At 43.0% G+C, this 22,283-nt stretch overlaps 1 protein-coding gene across 2 annotated transcripts in view; it reads left to right on the top strand.

Annotated features, from left to right (window-relative positions):
- The window catches only part of TMEM131 (transmembrane protein 131), a 217,628-nt gene that overhangs the window by 177,702 nt on the left and 17,643 nt on the right, over positions 1-22,283 (top strand). For both annotated transcript variants that reach the window (XM_087426181.1, XM_087426180.1), the window contains exons 26-32: positions 1,128-1,279; positions 1,670-1,812; positions 2,254-2,440; positions 3,466-3,651; positions 4,470-4,628; positions 5,032-5,615; positions 19,692-19,867. In XM_087426181.1, the coding sequence (XP_087282307.1) occupies positions 1,128-1,279; positions 1,670-1,812; positions 2,254-2,440; positions 3,466-3,651; positions 4,470-4,628; positions 5,032-5,615; positions 19,692-19,867 (1,587 nt within the window). The remainder of the gene's footprint in view (positions 1-1,127; positions 1,280-1,669; positions 1,813-2,253; positions 2,441-3,465; positions 3,652-4,469; positions 4,629-5,031; positions 5,616-19,691; positions 19,868-22,283) is intronic.

Here is a 22,283-nt window from a genome sequence, read left to right as displayed (position 1 = left end):
TTGCTGGGAACACATGTACGGTATGTAATGTGTCCATCAGTTACTCAGAATAGTTTATTTAAAAGGGAACTTATTTACCAACCATTTTGGAGCAATCAGAATATTCTGTTGTCCTAGTAGACATTGACAGAGAAGAACGTTAGATGCAGAAAAAAATTTGCCTCAGAAGCAAGACTTAAAAAGTAGTGTGCTTCATTGTCTATTGACTATAAGTTATATTTGTGGAATCATGCTAAATGTGAGTAGACAGATCTGTGTTATTAAACCTAACTATGCCAAGTGGAGTAGCAAATTGCACAAAGTTCACTTTCTCCTTCCCCGTGTTAGCAGAGAGCAATGAAGAGCCATGGACGTTTATAGCCAAGTGTTGCCAGCCCTTCCCCCAAGAAAAGCTTAAGCTTAACGTTGCTTAAAAATCAGAACAGTATATCCTTATGTGTGAACTATGATTTTTTTTTTAATAAAAAACGAGTATTTTTTAATCTTGTCTGTAACTGGCTCGAAGTCATATTTTGGTTATTAAACTAAGCTGTTCTTTAAACTTTGAGTCATCAAGTGTTTATGAAACATAATTTTGTGCTTAGATTCCAAAATTAAATTCAAAGACATCAGTATGAATTAGAAATATTTTTACAAACAAAAAATATGGTGCAACCTTAAGACCCTTCAGCTGACACCCTTTAGAGAGGAAAAGCAGGAGAGCAGTGATGCGAATGGGGATAGCATCAGCAGGACTTTGGGGTGCTGAGTGTTGATTACACAGCTCTTTGCTCTGTGCTGAAACATTGAGCTATTCATCTTAGGTTTGTGTCCTTTTCTGTATGTGTGTTATATTTCAAAGTTTAAAGAGTTAAAAAAATCTGTATACAAATGCCTAGTACAAGCATGAAGACTTTGGTAACCTAGGGAACAAAGCCCCTTTTGGGACTTAATATAGAATATGAAGTGTCATCACTGGTTGCCCACCTCTTCTTGCCAGCTAACCAGTGTCTAAATCATGAGAGATAAAATTGTTTACATATTTAGTTAATTCAAGAAACTATACTGGACTGTAGATGGCATAAATGAAAGAACATTTTTCCAGAGAATGTATTAATGACTCCTGTTTGTTTACCCAATGATTCAAGGCTCATCCACTGCAAAGTTCAACAGGATTTACAGAGGGCCTCTCTCGACATTTAATTTTAAACCTCATTTTAAAACCCGGAGAAAAGAAATCTGTCAAAGTAAAGTTTACTCCAGTTCACAATAGAACTGTTTCTTCACTAATCATAATCAGGTATGTTCTGTGATTTAAATGTGGGTTGATTTTTAGTACTTATGTCGAAGTCCTTACTTGACTTGTTTCAATGTGAATTTGCATACCTAATTTGTGAAATAGGTTATTCACTTTGTCCAAAACACACACCACGCCTGATGAAATATACCTTTGTGATTACATTTATACCTAAAGAACCTGAATGGTGTCTTACTATACTATGTGTGACTCTTAAAATTGAAAAGCTCTTGCTCTTCTGTATGTAAATATTTTTAAATTCCAAACTTTTCACTCTTAAATTTAGTGTATTAATTTCTACATGGTGGTTTATAAAATAAGAGCAGAAATTATAGATCAAAAGATTGTGCAAATTTAATGGAAGAATAACCTGTAATTCTTGTTCTTGCATAGAAATAACCTGACCGTGATGGATGCAGTGATGGTCCAAGGACAGGGAACAACCGAGAACTTGAGGGTGGCAGGCAAGCTTCCCGGTCCAGGGAGTTCCTTACGCTTTAAAATCACAGAAGCATTATTAAAAGATTGTACAGACAGTGAGTATTCCTAACAGTTCCAAGGGCACAAATTTCAGCATTTGTTTTCAACAGAGAATAATTCCAAGAACAAGAACAGTATTTCTGTAGGTGTACATGTCTATATTAGTGATGAATACTTAAGAGTTTAAAGAAACACTCTGACTTGCTTTCAAGGTTGTTTGATTTGGATCTTAAGAGATTTAAAGTATCAATATTCATTGCATGCCTTAGGTGATTTACTCTGAGTGTGAAAAGTAAAGCATAATTAAATTTTTGCTATCTAAAATGACATAGCAAAGTGGAGTACTTCCTGATGAAATCTGAGTAGTATCTGATGTCTTTGGCCTGAGGAGGTGGTTCATAATCTCTGGCATATAGTAGTTCGTGAAGAATGTGTTCATTGTTTGGACCTGGAGCGCATGATAGCAAAATTTATACTCCTGATTTTTTTTCCTTTAGGTTTGAAACTAAGAGAACCAAATTTCACGTTGAAAAGAACGTTTAAAGTAGAGAACACAGGACAACTTCAAATTCACATAGAAACCATTGAAGTCAGTGGGTACTCATGTGAGGGATATGGCTTTAAAGTTGTTAATTGTCAAGAGTTTGCATTAGGTGCCAACGCTTCTAAAGACATAATCATATTGTAAGTATTTTCTTATAGGGTATAATGACTCACTGGCTTCTCATTAGCTTTTCATACTAGAGTTGTTCAAACTCGGTGCAAAGATACTTTTTCATACTTAGAAAAATAAGGTCTTTATCCACAAATGTATTCATTTGATTTTTTTTTCACTTAATCTTTAGTTATTCTTTATATCTTTGTCTTCAAAATTGTGACACTTCTTCTATCTCCAGAGTGATCAGATAATCTTAGAAACCAGTTTCAAAATTATTTTCAGGATTGTCTTAAAGCAGAAGGTGTTGGTAGGAAATTGACTGTAAATTCACAGTCTGAGCAACAGAGCAGACACCTGTATGGTGCAGTTTTTCCATGTTGTGCAGTGTAAGAATGTGTAATATTTTGGTCAGAAGACAACTTTAATGACTATATCAATAATAGTTGCAGCATATGTAATAAAATGAAACCTCTGTCCCCTTAACTGAATGATGATTTCATGATCTTCAATGGATATTTACTTAGTAAGTAACTACATTACTCCATGTAAGGCATAATGCTTGGCACCCATAGGTACAGTGAGGAAGAAGACACCTTTTATCAGGTGCAGATCATCTGGTTGGGAAAAAATAAAAGAATTAGGGCAGAAAGCAATACTGCAGAGGATAAAGAAAAGATCACTAGGGCTAGGATGGTTTAAAAAAAAAAAAGGCATTATTGGGACTGTGTTCTGGGAGAAGAGTGTGGATTTAGATAAAGGAGAAAGGAAAGGGGGTGGGAAAGAAGCTCAGAGACCACTTTCTGAATTAATAATCATAGGAAGCTAATTATTGTTCTTTTTTTATGTAATTTCTCCAGTTATCCACAAAATATAGTTGTTTTGTTATTAACCTCATGAGACAATACTTTCTCCATCTTAAAATGAGGAATTTGAATATAAGTATCAAACTAAAATTCTGCATTGTTTCAAAGGCATGTGAAATTGGTGTTGTATTTAAACTGCTTGGCGTATATTTTTAAAACTCAGTCTTACTGCCATCATTCTGTTGTAGGTTTACTCCTGATTTCACAGCTTCTAGAGTTATTCGTGAACTGAAGTTTGTAACAACCAGTGGCTCTGAATTTGTGTTTGTATTGAATGCATCCCTTCCGTACCATATGTTAGCAACCTGTGCAGAAGCCCTACCCAGACCTAACTGGGAGCTGGCTCTGTACATCATCATCTCAGGAATAATGAGGTACTTGTGTCTTCTTTTGAGGTTGGTATTCAGGTATCACTTGACACTGTTCCTCGAGAGCCCACTGTGTGCCGGTCACTGTTCTGAGTGCTGGGCATCCACCAACAAACAAAACAGACAGACCTCTGCCTTAGTCAAGCTTATATATACTGTGGGAGCAGTCAGAACTGAACCCTTCTTGGGTGACATATACGATAAGCAGAAGTCTTTTCTACGTTTGCAACTTGTTATACACATTAAGTACATGTTAATTTCTTACGGGAAAAAAACACTCATAATTTACCAGGTACAGTTACTTGATTTGGGCATATGTAATTTACTCAACATAATAGTATATTTTTCTCGAATCATACCTACACAACCTGAAACTGATGAGAAATATTTGTTAAATCCTCAACATCGTTATCTTTTTTCAGTATATTCCTTATGTGTTTTGAGAATCAGATGTACTCACCTCTGAATTAATTTATATTGTTACCCCACACATCCTTTAAAGGAAAAGAGTTGGCCTAGAGAGTTAAAACCAAAAAGATAAAAGCTTCTTCTTGGTAAAAGGACAAGTATCCTCCAGTGTCTATTGTGGTACAAATAATTATTTCCTCCATATAAGCCTGTGTGTTAAGTTGGCATTCTGTAAAAATTGATGTCCAAACTTCTATCCATAATGCTTTTTGTCTTGTCTGTTAAAAATTGTCCCAGGGATCTTTCTATTTGATATCATATTGTAGTTTACCAAGAAACTCTGCCTTGAATATCAGAGTTTGTTCTTCTTGCACTGACAAATGCACCCTGACTCTCCCCCTTCTGCACCCCTGCAGTGCACTGTTTCTTTTGGTAATTGGAACGGCCTACTTAGAAGCTCAAGGAATTTGGGAGCCATTTCGAAGGCGACTATCTTTTGAGGCCTCAAACCCACCCTTTGATGTGGGAAGACCTTTTGATCTCAGGAGAATCGTTGGTATTTCGTCTGAAGGAAAGTATGTTCACAGGCTGAAAATAAATGCTCTAGTATACGTAGATTTGGCTGATGTAATTAAAAGAAAAAATAAGTTTCTTCTTTTTTCTCAGAGAGGAAAAATCTTAATTCTAGTTACTTAATAATACCCTGTGTATAGCCCTCAGTTACTAAGAGCCCATAGCAAATATCATGTTTTTATTATGTTGGTGACGGTTAAAATACTCTTGGTTACATCTCTGACTCAATTCCTAAATTTTCAGATGGAACAGACCCTGTAGAGTTGTGAAAAGTATCCCTGTTTCTTGCTGTTTTTTCCTTAGAGTAGTTTATATTTGTGCTGGCTATACTGATGAAATAAAAATTTTTTAATCTTAGATTTTGTAGGTTGCTATTTACTGATCTGCAGTTGGTCCTTTTTTCAGCTTGAACACACTCAGCTGTGACCCCAGTCACAGTAGGGGGTTCTGTGGAGCAGGCGGCTCGTCATCCCGACCCAGTGCAGGGAGTCATAAGCAATGTGGCCCATCAGTCCACCCACACAGCAGTCACAGCAATAGAAACTCAGCTGACGCGGAAAACGTCAGAGCCAAAAACAGCTCCAGTACCTCTAGCAGGACTAATGCACAGTCGACTAGCAAAGCAAGCCCCCTTGTCTTAGATTCAAATGCAGTGGCCCAGAGTCATGCAGCAGGCAGAAAGTCCAGAGGGGCAAAACAGAGCCAGCACAGCAGCCAGCAGCATGTCCACAGCCCACTGGAGCAACACTCTCCACCTCCACCACCACCACCAGTGCCTCAGCACCAGGAGCCACAGCCAGAAAGGCTGTCACCCGCCCTCCTTGCGCACCCTTCCCACCCAGAACGTGCCAGCAGCACAAGGCACAGCTCAGAGGACTCAGACATCACGAGTCTCATAGAAGCCATGGACAAAGACTTCGACCACCACGACTCCCCACCCCTAGAAGTGTTTACAGAGCAGCCGCCATCGCCATTGTCAAAAAGCAAAGGTAATCATCTGTTCCCACTGTCAGAAAAGCATGACGTGTGGGGGGAAAGCTAGTGCATCTTTAAGGAGCTGTTGTGATCGTAGTTGTGATAAACAACTAAGTTAGTAGGTGGTGTGGCTCAAATTTATCTTGAGTGTTGGACTTCAGCTTTTCCATATCAGAATGCAGGTAGAAGTATCCATTTGTCATAAAAGCTGTTTGTGTTTCTTAGATCACTTACCACATTCAGAAATTTATGGGACATCTACTGTTGTGCTTTTCAGCTGCCTGTGATTATTGTGTTATTGTGATAGGTTGAGCTTGTTTTTAATTGTTAAAATAATTTTTAACACAGTGGTAAAATGGACATCATCTGCCTTTTAATTCAAAAATAGGATTTCTGCACAACCTATGCTTTAGAGCAGGGGTTGGCAAACTACAGCCAGTGGGGCAGATCACCACCTGTTTTTGTAAATGAAGTTTTGTGGGAACACAGCAGTGCTCGTGCATATACGTATTGTCTGGCTGCTTTCACACTGCATTAGCGGAGTTCAGTAGTTGTGACGTGCAGTGTCCACAGACCTGAAGATATTTACTGTCTAGCCCTTTACAGGAGTTTGCTGACCCCTACTTTAGAGTTCTGCATACTGTATTAGTTGTCTGTTTTCTCGGTAACAAATTACCCCAAAACCTAGTGGCTTAAAACACCAACATTTACTATCTCACAGTTTCTTTGGGTCAGGCATCTGGGTGCAGCTTAGCTGGGTTCTCTGGCTCGCACAAGATTACAGTCAGGGTGTTGGCCAGGCTGAAGTCACCTTAAGGTTCAACTGAAGGTGGATCTGCTTCCGAGCCCACTCACATGGTTGATGGCAGGATTCAGTTCTTCACAGCCTAGTGGACTGAGGGTCTCAGCTCTTTGCTGGCTGAGGCCAGCAGCCTGTCCTCTCCATAGGGCAGCTCAAAGCAGTTGGCTTCACCACATCGAGCAGGCAAGAAGGCAAGAGAGAGAACCAGCTAGCAAAATGAAAGTCACAGTCTTTTATGACCTAATCCTGGAAGTGACATCCATCACTTCTACAGTATTCTGCTCATTAGAAGTGTGGTCCAGCCCACGCTCCAGGAGAGAGAATTCCACAAGAGCATAAATACAGTACCAAGAGGTGAGGCTCACTGGAGCCATCTCAGAAGTCCACGTACCACACATACATAGGTAGGCTTGTGGGAAACTTCCAAATCAAAATGTAAAAACCAGTAAATGGTCTCTAGCCTACTTCAGTTTAATCCCTTTACAGCCTGAACTTTTTTGCATCTTCCTTTCTCTCCAGTGGCAGCCATGCTAATACAAGTTATTCCAAGTGTGTTTTAAGTACCTGCCTCACTGATGTACCAAGGAGTTTTTGTGTGTGGTTTACACAGGGAACAGCGAACTTGGCAGCCCTAAGAGGCCAGAAGAAACCTGATGTCCCAGAATCCAGGGATTTCCTTTAGAGAATTTCTTAGTCCCATTGATATGAAGACTAGTTATGTAGAGTCCTCTTAGAATTACCTGCATTTGGATTTGTAAAACAGTAAAATGTCTTGAATGTTATTTAACTTCTTCCACAGAAATCTTTTTTGTTGTTAACTCATTATTAATAGAGCTTACATAGTGTAGAGTAATTTTTATAGTAGTATTAAATGAATGCTTCAAGTTCTTGTTTTTATTAGATCAAGTTACATAATGTATTTTTCCCATATTGAGGGCATGAATAAAATAAACATATATTGTCCTTTCTTACGAAAAGAGAGTTTGGCAGTCAAATGGAACACTCACTGCCTTCTAAGTTAGTCCTCTGACATCAGTGTGATAGGTCCATTTTTATTTTCAGGATCATTCCTCTAGAACGTAAATTTTACAATTGAAAAATGTTTTTTAATTTTCACAGTCGTCCTAGAGTCGACCTACTAAAAGATATTTAATGATGGAGCATGGGTACCACATTACTAGTGATTCTTGAGCCCACGAGGAGACAGTGATTACAAGCTTCACATGAGCGGCTGTTCTGCTTGTTATCCTTCCCACCGCTGCTGTTTGGAAAGAAGGAAGGAGCCAGAACCTTTATTTTTTTCTTCAATAAGTGTTTTTATTGAAGTATAATATACATGTAGAAAACCAGTCTTTTAAATGAACTTTAAAAGGTGGGCATGATCTCGGGGTTGCAAAATAGTGGTATGTCATAAAACTATAGGCTGTTTAGCCGGGCAGAACCTTTATAATCTCTCTGAAGCTTACCCCAACCCCCTGCAGATAGTCGTGTTTACATTAAATATGAACCTTCTCTTTTCAGAAGCACCCTGTTTTCCTCCCTGCCCCAATATCTCAAACAAAAAAGTCTTCCTTATGATGAGCTTATGTCATTTCTAGCTTTGGAGACTGTTCAGAATGGCTTCTCGTCGCATGACTGTGACCTCCCTAGATCCTGCCCACTCTGGGTTGGATGGCTCGCAGGCCAGCCAGCCATTTCTCTGGTTATCCCTCCAGTCACTGATTCTCGTGAAGATGGCACCCAGAAATGCCCTCTGTTCTTGGCTGGCCTAAACAGGGCCTCGTACAGTCGGACATTGATTAGATTCTGTACTTCTATGGTTTCTCCCCCTGTAATACATAAGCCCTAGGGACTGGACAGAGGCCATTGCTAGATTGAGGGTTAAAACCTGAGAAAGCTCTGAACCTGGTGCAGTCAGTTCTCAGTATCTGCGTTGACTGAACAATGCAGCCATCCTCATTTCTGCCTTTGGCATCCAAGGGGTGGCTTTATGTGGGGTCAGGAAAAGCAGACTGGTGTGGGGTCCCGAGGCCAGGCACTACCATCAGGCAGGCCCAGATCAAGTCCTGGCTCTGCCACTTACTAACTGTGTGACTTTGGAGAAAATTACTTCTCTGAGTCTCCATTTGTTCTCTTTAAAATGGAGAGGATGGCCACTATTTACATCATAAGGCGTAGCTACCACCATGATGGTTCTTAGGGCAGGAAATGGTACACACCGTCTTTAGCCTGCTGAGCGGAAGGTGGCTCTGGAACATCCCAGCAGAAATGTCTGCTTGGAACTTGGTCTTGAGGGTGACAAATGGGATAAGCAGAGGGCTAAAGACAGAATCCTGAAGGCAAGGCCAGCAAGAAGAAGGCCGGTAGACAGCAGGACAGAAAGCAAGTGGAAGGTGTGGTTAGCGTATCCCAGCAAGCCAGAGGAAGCAAAGGAGAACAGAGCTCCACAGAGCCTGGCCGTCAGGACGTCATTTGACCTTGGTAAGAATAGTTTCTGTGACGTGATGGGACTAGAAACCAGGCTGCTGTGGCTGGAGCGTACCTTTCACATCAGACTGTTAACAGTGGCCACTGCTTGGTGCCCCTGTTGAGGGCAAGTGAGTGAAAGGGAGCATTTACCCTTTAATCTGTAGTTTCTGTGTTCTTTAATTCTTAACTAAAATAAGGGATGCGTATATTGTCTTGTAATATTTTTAATGACAAAAAAAATGAGGATCAAGGTGCTTGAAAACATCTATGGGCCGAGGACAGAAAGCCAGTAGAGCTGAGGGCGATGGTGGTAGTCAGCACTCACTAGTGTTCCGGACGGGACTGTGCGTGCCTCTGCCCTTGGTGATCGGCGTTGCTGTGTCCCTGTGTCTGCAGTGAGGAAACCCAGTCTAAGAAAGGTTACATCAGGCAGGTATGGGACCCAAGCCCAGGCCTGCTTCTAACCCCATGGATGGTAACTGCACTACACTGCCGCCTCCAAAAAGAAGAGACGCAAGTGAGATAATTGGTGAAACCAAATGCCCAAGGAGGTGGGGTGGGATGAGACCCAGTTCAGTAGATTATAAAGGAAGGGACACTTATTCCACAGTGTTGATGCAGACAAACTGGTAGAGATGAAAAGGCAGCACAGGTGAGTTAGGGGAGCTTTTATTTGAACCAAAATGATAGTCAGCTGCTGAGACTGAAGGGAGAAGTGGTAGGGTAGAAACAGAAAAGTAGGGAAAGTTCAGAACAGTCAAATTCCGGAGAACTGAAAGTTCTGTCGACTGGGAGTCTATGGGACTTGAGAGTTGGATTTGCGGAGCAGCTGCTCGGGCGACACTGCGGAGCGTGCTGAGGGTCAGTGTGGCACTGCCTCACACTTGTGTCTTCTCTCCCTTGCGCTCTGCAGCCCGCAGGTGCAGAGTGAAAGCTGGGTAGTTGGATTAAGACAGTGTTGGAGTTCCACAGGACAGGGACACAGAAAGCCACGGGTGGCAATGTCACAGAGATGCTGGCAGGAGAGGGGAGGATGGGCTGGACTGTGTGGAATTAGCAGGATAGGGAAGGACCTTAATCCAGAAGGAAGCTCACAGACAGGGAGAACTGGACAAGTCAAGGCATGGGAGATCCAACAAGTCAAATTTCAGGGATGGTGGAAGCAAGGGAATGATAGGAGACCGAGGTATGAAAACGAGGAGGGAGATTTAGGGTTCGGAGAAAAAGCAGTTCTGGGCAATAACAAGTTCTTAGGTGCAGCCTTGGAAATGGGATGTGGAAGTGTAACGGAAGTAAAGCCCGTTAGCAACAGCGAGGCCACAGGGCTAGAAGTCCACAGTCCCTTACACGACACTCTGGGAGTCACGTGTGTTTGGGAATTGAGATTTTTGGAAAGGTATACAGTGCGTGTACCGTATGCTTCATTTGACTGTCAAAGTAGCCTCACATCAGTTCAGCTTAGGTTGTACCACTAGAAGAGTTCATTCATCAAGTATTGTTTCTAAATGAGTTAAGGAGAAAAGGCTTTGAGAGCTTTTTGGATTTCAGAGTCACTGATAAGAGATTGTCAGGGGCTGGCCCCGTGGCCTAGCGGTTAAGTGCGCACACTCCACTGCTGGCGGCCCGGGTTCGGATCCCGGGTGCGCACCGATGCATTGCTTGTCAAGCCATGCTGTGGCGGCGTCCCATATAAAGTAGAGGACGATGGGCACGGATGTTAGCCCAGGGCCAGTCTTCCTCAGCAAAAAGAGGAGGATTGGCATCGGATTTTAGATCAGGGCTGATCTTCCTCACAAAAAAAAAAAGAGAGAGAGATTGTCAACCTAACCTGTGCAAGGCCTGGGGCCCCGGGTGATGGGAGGTTGAGGATCAGAGGAAGTCCCTGAGTCTGGTGCCAGGCTCCTCAGTGAGGACTGGGGAGATCTGCAGGCTCCAGTGGAGAGGCCGGCAGAGTGTGTAGGGATGCAGTGTGTATGTAATTGTCCTAAATGTAGAGGGTTCTAGGTGCATCCATCTGATCGGTCACCCCTCCTGCCTTCCAGGCTGCCTGCCAAGTGAGTGGACAGACTAGATTCAGAGCTAAGTTACAAAATCCACCCTAAACTCTCCTCCCTCTGAAAGCAGGGGGTCTGATAAGCGTGGGTGAAGCCTGAGCCTAGGTGGATAGGCTTTCCACTCCCTCCTCTACTGCTGTGTATAGTCCCACAGGCAAAGATAACTAGTCCTTAGAGTAAATGTACCCTGATTTGCCCCACACAGGCAGAGAGGGTGGACAAGAGTGAGCAGAGAGAAGGGCTAGTATTGGCCCAGGGAAGCTGGCCCTCTGAGGTCAGCTTGCCACTTGGGACGGGAGGTGCAGTCCTGACCCACGTAGAGGAGCCCTCCCCTGGAAGAGAGGGTATGGGATAAGTCTGTTAAGGCCGTGCTACCCAAATTTGCAGTCCAAGGACCAGCAATAGTAACATCACCTGGGAGCTTTTAGAAATGTAGAATCCTGGGCCCCAACCAAGACTGCTGGGTTGAATCAGAATCTGTCTTTAACAGGATCCACAGGTGATTAAGATAACCTGCGTTTAGCCACTATAACCCCACCCACTAGTGGAAAGTAAGTGGTGACGGTCCTTGGGAAGTGGGCACTGGTCCCATCTAGTGGTTTTTTGGGCAGGCAAGGAGTTGCCTTTAAAGGGACTGGCAGGAAATGCCCGAACAGAAGCTATCCTCTCCCAACATAAAATTGTAGTAAGTTTGCTTATGAATATCCGTGATATTATTTCTAGAATAAACAAATCCAAAATCTAATTGAACATCTTAATTTTATGAAAACCCTAAATAATTGTACTCTGTACACCATAGAGTCTGGGCTGTGCGACTTTTTTTTCTTCGTCTTGTGCACCTTATTGGGTCTGCTGAGTGCTGCAAATGGTGTCTAGAGAAAAGAAAGACGAGAATAGAGTAGAGTGTGGGTCTTCTTGCAGACTCATTAATTCCTGCCCCGGGATAGAAGTAAAATGTTTGCACTTAATAGGAATTCTTTTCTCCCTTCTATTGGGCTGAAAAAGCATCTGAGCATCTGTGCTGTCTAAGCACAGAGCCTAACAAGACAAAACAATGATGATTGCTATAAAATTTTGAAAACAATATTTACTTTAGTTAAAGAGCGTCTGAAGAGTTCAAGAGTTTCACAAAATGCACTTTTTGGTTGTTTCAGTTTATCATACTCATTTAAAGGTATTATTTCAGGACAAAAAGGAGAAAATAAATTTGCATGTTCAGTACTAACCCAAGTAAATGGTGTGTTGGTCTGTATTATTTTTTGGCCTCATTTTAGACCTTTTAAACATCCAAAAGATGAGGAGGAAGAGAAATTCCTGCCGGAATTGGTGATTCTGTAGAGTTTCCAGAATCTCCCGTCAGGTGTTGTAACTGACATCACCTGGCCTGACCTGGGTCCACAGCTGCCGGGGACTACACGCGTGCAGAGAGGCCATTTGCTAGTAATTGAAACTTTGCTGAAGCAATTCTTTTGGGTGGAAGTTAAATGAAATGCTTTAAAGAGAGAGAGAGACAACCAAAGCAACTTGCCAAACTAGTGATTACAAATTTATACGCTACTTAGTGAAGACAAAGAAGAAGTCAGTGAGTAGGACATATTCTTTAAATTTATAGTTCATACTTTGCCTACTTTTAATTGCAGGTCGTTAAAATTATTGAAGCACATTTATAAAACAGTGAGTAAAAGTCAAAACGTAGTTTTTTTGGTTTTTTATGTTTGTTTTTAATTATGGTGCTATCTCAACAGAAACCTAGAATACAGTTTGTTGTTACCATTAAGTATTAAATTGAGCTGCAAATTTCCTGGCAGCTAAGGCCAAAGGAAAACATCATTATATCATCCTCATGCAGGAAAAGGAAGTATGACAGTTCATCTGAAAAAATAGACTTTGTTGGCATTGCATTCCTGCTTGAATCTGAGGACACTGAATACCAGAATGGGCATTGTGTCTTTGCTAAGGAGAATATGGGAATGTTCTACACACAGATGCTTTATGTTGGCCTTATAACATTAAATTATGACTCTTCATCTGCATCCTGCCTCTTAGATGTACAGTTAGCCTCACCCACATGCACAGCATTTATGCCAGCTATGGTATGTATATAGTCAGTTGGATTGTCTGATAAAGGGTAAGACCTTCACTGCTGGGTAAAGATGTGAGACCCATAAGCAGTGGATGGCACTCAGTCACAAATATTCAGCAGCCTGCCCTGCATTCTTGTACACACGTTAGCCCAAGGTGCCCTGCAGGTAGAGACAAATGGTTTTTGTCAATAAAGAGTTTTTCATCCACTCAATTATTAGGAAAAATATACTTAATTAGGCTTTAAAGCAGTGGAGAAACCGTTTCATTCTGACCATTTTTGAGAGCAGGCAGAGGAGCTACCAACTGAACATCTGGTTTTGAGCAGAGCTGCAGCCTATCGTCTCGTCAGATGAGGTTGCTGCAGAGAGTCTCCCATCTCCAGGTTGGATGGGGGTGTTCAGTGCTCACCATTTGAGTCTTGACAAATGACTGTCAGGTGTTAGTAGCAGTGTGAGGTGGGTTTTGGGGCCTGCTTTCTTCCATGCACCCCTTTCTTCTCTCAGGTCTTCTGCCACGGAAGCATACACACAAGGAGCCATGAGGTGCCCCTTGTCTCAATCACCAGTCAGATACCACTTAATCTCCCTGCCGCCTCCCTGTCCGTGACAGAATGTAGGTGGGGAAAGAAGCTCCTGCTAAGAGTCCACATGAGGCTTCTTGCTTCCCTTCTAGGTCTGAAACTTCTTATTAGAACTTGTGTATTTGGGGATGGCAGGAGAGAGCATGAGATAGATGGTTGCGGCTTCAGAAGGCACCCACATTTGCTTTTCCAACTAGCCCTGTGAATGGATGAGAACGGCCAAACTTTTTTTAGGGGGAGGGACGCACAAGGGCACTAGGCCTCTTCTTACCGCCTGGAGTCAGGACATGAAGACAAGGGCAAGAGAGCTTGTCACATAAGAGCACTGGCCAACCAGACGTCAGAGTCTATGTTAGCTCATTATAACAGTCGTGTCGTTAGCAGGCTTGTCTTCTAATTTGCTGTGGTAGATGGGCTTATACCCAAATCATTTTGTCAAATGACTATTCTCACTTTCTTTAATTCAGGCACACAAATTACATACTTCTAAAAATATCACTAGCCTAGGACCCATGGATTATATATAGAAAATAATTTTCAGTGGTAGTTATGTTAAAAAGAAGTTTGTATATTCATGGATTACAGAAAGCAGCAAGTTTTCTGAAGTCTGTCAAAAGCCATAAAAATAAAATAATGCACACACATCCTTTGAACCAATAAGCTCATATCGGGAAATTTAACATCAGGGAATAATCTTATATACACCATGTTTTATAATAGTGAAAAATGGAAACTGCCTAAATGTCTAAGAACAGGGATTTGTAATTACAGTATGTTAACTCCATGCAGTGTGTTATTTAAAATAATTACGCCTAGAGTATCCATCTGTGATAATAAGGCTTTGAGAGAAGATCATTGTCCACTTCCATAAACTGTGTTCCTTCTGTTTTCTCAGTGAGTGAAATGGGGTATAGAGGGTCAATTGTGATGTAGACTTTTGTAAATCTTACATTTTTTTGGACAAGATATGAGAATGAGAGATCCAGTCCTTGGCGTGTTGAGAATAAAGCTGGAATAGGGTTTGGAAGGGTGGCTTTCAGGCCTAATGGACCCATTATTTGCATGAGAAAAAAGCATGTGTTTAGCTTTTTAAAAGTAGAGTAAACAACACTTGGTTCATTCTGAAGAATTAACATACTTGGCAAGGATTAGTACTCACCCCATGAACATGCCCCGACTTGGTCACACATGAGCTCTTGGGGACTTTTTGCTTTTAAATTTAAATGAGATGCACTTTTTTTTTTTTTACTTTTTATCTTGAGATAATTGTAGATTCATATGCAGTTGTAAATAATAATGCAGAGAGATCTCTGTACCTTTTACCCCATTTCCCCCAATAACATGTTGCAAAAATATAGTACAATATCACAACCAGGATATTGCTGTTGTTACAGTCAAGATACAGAACATTTCCATCACCACAAGGATCCCTTATGTGCCCTTTTCTAGCCACATCCACTTCCCTCCCACTCTCACCCCCTCCCTTACCCCTGGCAACCATTAATCTCTTCTCCATTCCCTTAATTTTGTCATCTCAAGACTGTTATATAAATGGAATCATACAGTTTGGTATGAAGAGTGACTTGATTGAAACCTGGATAGGTTACTCATAAAGGATTGAGAGGGATAAGCTTTTGGTCTTGGGGTAGCAGGTCACACTGTTGGTATATTTCACTGTTCAGAAAGGCACAAAATCAACTTGCGCAGCTCGGCAGGCACTGGCTGTGTGGTTGCCATGTGCTGGGTGCCATTCAAGATGATAAGGCCTGATCTCTGCCTTTCAGGTGCTTAGACTGTATGAAGAGTAGAGCCAAGGAGGCAAGTGTTGACCACAGTATATCAGCTAGCATCCTCGATCAGGGGTCTGGTGATGGTGGGAGTAGGCAGACAAGGGGTGCGTGGCCTCAGGGACAGTTCATCCAGACAGTGGTGTGAAGCCTGAGGAACCTGTCACTCATGGTGAATTATTTCTCCTTTGGTCAGTGCTGAAAATACACTGAGTTTTCTGTAGCTGCCTCACCCTTCAGCTTATACCATCTTTATTTGGATGGGTTAATTTTTATTACTAATTATTCTCATAAAGCTAGGAGATATCGTCTCCTCCACTGTGTATTGAGTTAATTTATCTTTGAGAGGACAGTCTCCCTCTGAATTCTGATCCCCACTTCCCAGTCCCCTATTCTCTCTTCTGTGTCCTGGCAACAGCATGGGAGTGTGAACTGGTAATTTGAAAACTGAGTGCTCCACAATGGGCCAAGGGAAGAGCATAAGGAAGGATAGGGACAAGGTTGGAACAGACACTAGAAAGATAGATGGGTCCAGATTGTAAAGGAGTTTGAACTTTATCCTATAGAAGACAGACAGGATAGGGGCCAGCCCTGTGGCATAGCAGTTAAGTGCGCGCACTCCGCTTCGGCGGCCGGGGGTTTGCAGGTTCTGATCCCGGGCATGCACCAACGCACCGCATGTAGAAGTTATAGGAAGACTGGGCCATTGCAGTAGGCCAGGCAACAGATGAAGAAGTCCTGAGCTGGGGAAGTGACAGTGGGAGTGGGGTAAGAAAGGAATTAGAGATTTTAGAAGTAGAATCCATTTGACTGGTTAATTGATGGTGATATTGGGTTGTTTAGATAATTTCATCCAGGTAACTCAGAATTCCCCAAATTCTACTCTGAACTTCAGGTATCTTCTGAGATGCCTGTGGGATATATACACACAGAGGTCTTGAGAAACAGGAAATGAGGCACTGCATTATTACTAGCAGATCTTGTGCCTGTAGTGCCCAGCCGAAGATGCTCTCATAAATCTAGGTGGAATTTATAGCCTAAACCAGGGAATCTCAAATTGACTGTACATTACAGTCACCTAGAGGGCTTGTTGAAACAGATTGCTGGGCCACCCCAGAGTTTCTGGTTCAGTATGTCTAGAGTGGGGCTGTAGAATTTTCATTTCTAACAAGTTCCCAAGTGATGCTGATTCTGCTGGTCTGTGAAAAACACTTGGAGAACCGCTGACCTAACACAAGGTTTTAGAGGAGAGATCCTTTCCCTAAAGCCCAGTCTTTCTACGGGAAACCAGCCCCTGAGGAAGAGAAGAGACCCTTGAGAACAAGCTCGCCTGAGAAGTCAGCTTCTTTCCTCACTCCACCAAGTGGCACAAGGGAGGCAGAGTCACCCGTGTGTGTGCAGCCTGCAGGGCGCAGTGACTCTGCCTGTGGGTGCACGTGGGTCTGTCATCCATCTAGTGCAGTCAGGTTTTGGTCCTTTCTCTGGGGAAAGCACGTGCTCTCCCTCCCACCAACATTTGAGTTTGGGACTAGAAGCAGCAGAAGAAATCACACATGACGGTGAGGCAGCTGCTGGCCGGGTGATGGGTCAGTGCTGATGCTGCAGACGAGTGATCCTCAGCCTGGTGGCACAGCAGAATCTCACTAGAGGAGCTTTGTGAAAATATACCCACATCCAGGTCCCACCCAGAACTGCTTAATCAGGTTCTCTCAAGGTGGAGTCCATACAGCAGTGTTTGTTAAAAGCTCCCTCCGTTATTCTCAAGTGCAGCAGGTTAAGAACCGTTATTATAGACTGAGAAGCCAAAAGATGTTTTTAGGATATTTAACTCAGTTGGGGACATTCTAAATTTGAACTGCTTATGTCGAATTAGTTAAAGTGAGCCCCGGGGAGGATATAAAGGGAAAAGAGAAGTTCCCAGGGCAGGTCTCTAGGGAAGACCAGCAAAGATAAAGCCAGCAGAAGCGTTGTCAGAAGAATCACAGTACCAGAAGAGGAGGAGGATGTTGGGGTCCGGCAGGGGTGGGCAGGGAGATGGTCCACAGTGTCCAGTAGAACAGAAAGGGCTTGTAGAATGAGGAGTGCTGGAGGTCATTGGTGTTGACAGTTAAGGGGTTATTGTTCACCTTTTCAAAATCACTTTCATTAAGGTGCTGGGGACAGAAGTCGAAGGGCAACATATTAAGAAGTTAATAAGAGATGGGGATTTGGAGGTAAAAAATGTAAACTTTTTCATGAAATAAGCTTTTTTTTTAATAAATGTGTAAATCAACTTTTTTTTTTTTGAGGAAGATTGGCCCTGAGCTAACATCTGTTGCCAATCTTCCTCTTTTTCTTTTTTCTCCCCACAGCCTCAGTACATAGTTGTATATCCTAGTGTGGGTCCTTCTAGTTCTTCTGTGTGGGACGCTGCCTCAGCATGGCTTGATGAGCAGTGAGTAGGTCCTCACCCAGGATCCGAACCTGTGAACCCCGGGCCACTGAAGGAGAATGCACGAACTTAACCACTATACCACTGGGCCGGCCCCTGAAATAAGCTTTTTTTACCCAAGTTTTCAACTTAACTATTAGTTTAAGTATTTCTTTTTCTCCTTTATTTGTGTATCCATGGCTTCAGGAAAACAAACACTTCCAGCCCTTTTCTATTTATAAGGAAATTTCAGGTTATTTTAAACACAGACTATGTATACGGATAGTCCCTCTGACCCAGTGAACCCAAGCATGATAAAATTGTAGAATTGCAGGTGAGGAGTTCACTGCATGGGGACTGATCTTGGTCCTGTAGGAAGGTTTAAAGTGCTCTCAGCATGAATTATTGAACTCCCAGAATCGGAGAAGTGCTGGGACTCCTGGGGCCAGAGCAGGACAGCTCCGTCCCTTCCACCCAGGAGGAGAGGGGCTCTGGCCACTCCTGCTGGGCCAGGGGCTCTTAAACCACTGGCCAACCTTCTGCTGAAACAAAGGCTTCTCAATTTTTGAGACTTAATATCCCAGTTATGGTTTCAATTCTTATACCTTCTGGAATCAGTGGGAAAGTAAATCATGAAATGACATTTCCTAAAAATCAGTCAGAACTTTACTTATTCTTTTCCTAGATCGGGCTCAGCAAACTCTCTCTGTAAAAGGCCAGACAGTAAATATTTGAGGCTTGGTGTGTCACAAACTCTCTCCATTGCATATTCTTTGTTTCTTTTTTTCAACCACTTAAAAATCTTTCTCAGCTCACAAACCACACAAAACAGGCCACCAGCCAGATTGGGCCCCTGGGCCGTAGTTAGCTAACCCCTGTTCTCATTGCCAAAGTGTGAGTCTCTGGCACCCATTAACAGAGGCCATAAAACATCAGGGTTTAAATAAGTTGTGTGAAGTCACCATTATCAAAAGGACGTATTTTAAAGTGACAGAGAATAGGCTAAACTGGCTTGCGTGGCTTCTGCAACCTTACCCAGCCTGCCTGCCCAGGTGTTTTTGCAGGTGCAGTCTGAGGGCCTGGAATTGGGGATTTCTCTGCCACTGGCTAGTCCAACTGGAGTGTAAGCCCTGTGAGGGCAAGGATTGTGCTGTTGGTGTTCACTGCTGTATTCCCAGGACATGGAACCCTGCCTGGGAAATAGTGGGCACTCAGATGCGTTGTCTCATTTGTCTTGGGAGCATCCATATCTTGTAAGATAATAGGCTTTCTGTTTCATTCTCTGTCCATGTGTAACATGTGCCAGGCACTGTTCTAAGGGCTTTATGTGATTCCTCATTACAACACTATGAGGTCTTGTCTCCCTCAGCTTACAGATGAGAGGCCAAGATGACACAGCTGGTTAGGAGACAGCCAGGATTTGGACCCGGCCATCATGGCTCTGCTGCCAGGGGTCTTAGCACCCCTCAGGTGACACACATGGGCAGCTTATCCTGTGTCACCATCAGGCTTCCATCTCCAGATTTGAAAGGATCTCTGGTGCTTTTCACTTCCATGACTTTTCAAAGCTGTGTCGCCCTCTGGGGTATGAAAAAGTATTCTAAGACATATGTACAGATTTGTCAAGACTGCGGAGTTTGCCAAAACTCGTTGACCTGTACACTAAAAATGGGCATATCTTACTGTACATAAATTATACTTCAATAAAGTTGATTTTTAAAAGTATTCCAGTCAGAAAATCAGATGTTATTTGGAAAGTTTTAATTAGAGAAGAAATGAAGTAAAGAAAGAAATCTTTATGAATCAGAAAAAGAGTCCAACCTCTTCAGAAAAAGTTTTAATGGCTGTGTTTTCTGAGCTATTTAAAAATCAAGAGTTATTTTACTTTGATTTTCGTCCGCAGGGAAAGGAAAACCTCTTCAGCGCAAGGTTAAACCAGCTAAGAAGCAAGAGGAAAAGGAGAAGAAGGGAAGGGGGAAGGCCCAGGAGGATGAACTGAAAGACTCCTTGGCTGATGACGACAGCTCCTCCACCACCACGGAGACCTCCAACCCAGACACAGAACCTCTCCTCAAGGAGGTAGGGCGGGGGCTTACAAACGAGGGAGAGGAGGAAGTGTCTCCTGCAGCGCACAAGGCGCTGTCCCATAAATCGGGTTTTTAACGCAGAATGAATGTTTTATATTTAACATACGCACGTGTTCTGAGGATTAGTTCTCCCTGAGCCCAGACACGCCCAAATAGTCGCTCAGATAGTCACTCTCAATCCCCAGTCACAGCTCTGGGGGTGAAAGTCTTCGTTTCCCTCAGGGAAGAACATTTGGAAGCATGTTCATAAAGTAAAATACTTAGAAATTGGAAACACTGCTTGAAAGTTAGGGGCCGTCTGGAGTAGTAACTCCTCTGGCTCATGAAATTTGTTTCAAATTTTAAGTATCGAAAGAGGATGAGAAGGAATTACACCATTTTAATTACATTGGACTTCTCCTGTCGTATCACTGCTGGCGCAGTGGGCTTCGGTGCCAGCTCACCCCCACACGGGGAGAGCAGTGACTGTGCTGGAGAGGAATGTGGCCCCAGGAAAGATCCCAGGTTTCACAGTCACATCAGCACATCAAGAAAGCTGCCTCACTCCTCAGAGTCCTCAGCTCTCGGGGTGGTCCTTAGCATCAGGAATAATATTGCAAGATGCCTGGTCCACAGTGGGCGTTAGGGTAAATGGAGTATAGTGTTCCTGTTGTGAATATGTCTGAGAGTGTGAGGTATAAGTGGTATGCAGAAAAGTGAGGGCATAACTCTTTTATGGCATTTTTAATTTTAGATTACTATATTTCAAATTTAAAATGATCCCAATATAGCCTTTAATATTGTAGACCAGAATTTCTTTTTCAGTTTGAATTTAGTGACCTAAGGAATCATTTCTTACAGAGATCCAACAGTGTCATCTGCATATATTAATTTTTAAAACAAAATTCATAGGTAACTTATTTTTCTTGTCAGCTACCTTGCTCTTGGCATCCTCACATTGGGTGTGGTGCTCTGTACATCCTCAGACAATTCATAGCCAGTGTTAGAGTTCTCTTCTTTATATGCTTTTTAACAGATTACTTCAGAGAAGCAGAATGCCACCTGCTGATCTTTGAGTGGAGCCCAGCAGTCACGATGATGTGCATAGGCACTTGGAAAGCATTTTCAGCACAGGCTTTCTTCACAACTTTTCCTCACTTCCTTTTCTGCCTTTCCAGCTTTTTTCCTAACCCTTCCTCAATGGCGCCCTCTCCAGCTGACCCCACCTGCAGCGTTCTCTGTGCACCCATGGGGCCTCCATGCCTGTTAGCCTTCTCCCCTCTGGTCAGTTTTTATTCCTCCTCCTCGGCACTCTAGCATAGAGTTCGTGTGCTTTTATTTTTTTGCAACAGATCTGTTTGCCAGGTATGTGTGTTTTCTTCCCAACCAGATTACGAACTTGACAGGTCATTTTCTCTTGTATGGCTTTTCCAACCCTGTTCTGCCCCTTCGTTCAGCAAACGTACGGAGAGTGCCTGGCCTGTGCTGGGTGCTGGTGAACGACAGCGGACGAAAAGACCCGGTTCTTGTCCTCAGAGAGCTCGCAGTCTGCAAAGTTCTTGATGAGTCAAGTGTTCAGGAAATACTTCTTGCATACCTCAGAATAGTCTCAAAAGGTGTATGGGCAGGAGGATGTTTTAGCCCTTTCTCTGGTTACTTACTCTTGACAGTTAAATAGATTGACCTAGTGTGACCTATTAAAATCCAGGCTGCCTTAATGACCGTAAACTGTGAAACTCCCGCACACATACAGCTGTTCCCTTTTGCTGAGTATGTCCTTCCCCTTCTGTCCCCTGGTTAGCCTCAGTGTATGCTCGAACACAGTGCTGCTCAGACTATCTGTGATGAAGTACCAGGTCTTTTTTTATTTCCATTCTGTCGTATATGTTGTCCTACTGCACGTGAGGAGTACACACCCACTCCACATGCAACTCCCCAAGCAAGTTCAACAATACCTGAATGGATATATGCCCTGTTGGGGAGACACATCCACTTATCTCATGCTTGGATGCCACAGCAGTGTCAAATTACTATAAAAAAGCGTAAGTGCAGTTTCTGCACCTACCCAGTGATGGACCAGAAACAGTGGCTGGACCAGTTGTGTAGCACAGCTGTAAGATGCAGCTTGGATGTGGCCTTCTTGGTCCAGGCACCACACTCGAGCCAGACAAGACAGCTCCTCTGTGCTCCCATCACAGCCAGTGAGCATTTCTACACGAAGGTGCACGGTGGTGGATCTCTAACTGTCATGTGTGTCTCCCTCCCGCTAGACTTCACGGTCCTTGGGGGCAGGGACTAGGCCTCTTAGTAACGCCATTGCCCGGCACCACGTGGGTGACCGGTACATGTTTGTGGAATAAGTGAACGAATAACTAAGCCCCCTCCCACTGATGTGAGTAGTTGTTAGCATTAAACCCGCCATAACACTG

Source organism: Ceratotherium simum, chromosome 40 (assembly GCF_057802395.1).
Source record: "Ceratotherium simum simum isolate JZ-2026a chromosome 40, ASM5780239v1, whole genome shotgun sequence".
NCBI classification, from domain to species: domain Eukaryota; kingdom Metazoa; phylum Chordata; class Mammalia; order Perissodactyla; family Rhinocerotidae; genus Ceratotherium; species Ceratotherium simum.
The sequence above is the reverse complement of the archived record's forward strand: the minus strand, read 5'-3'. Positions and strand labels throughout refer to the sequence as shown.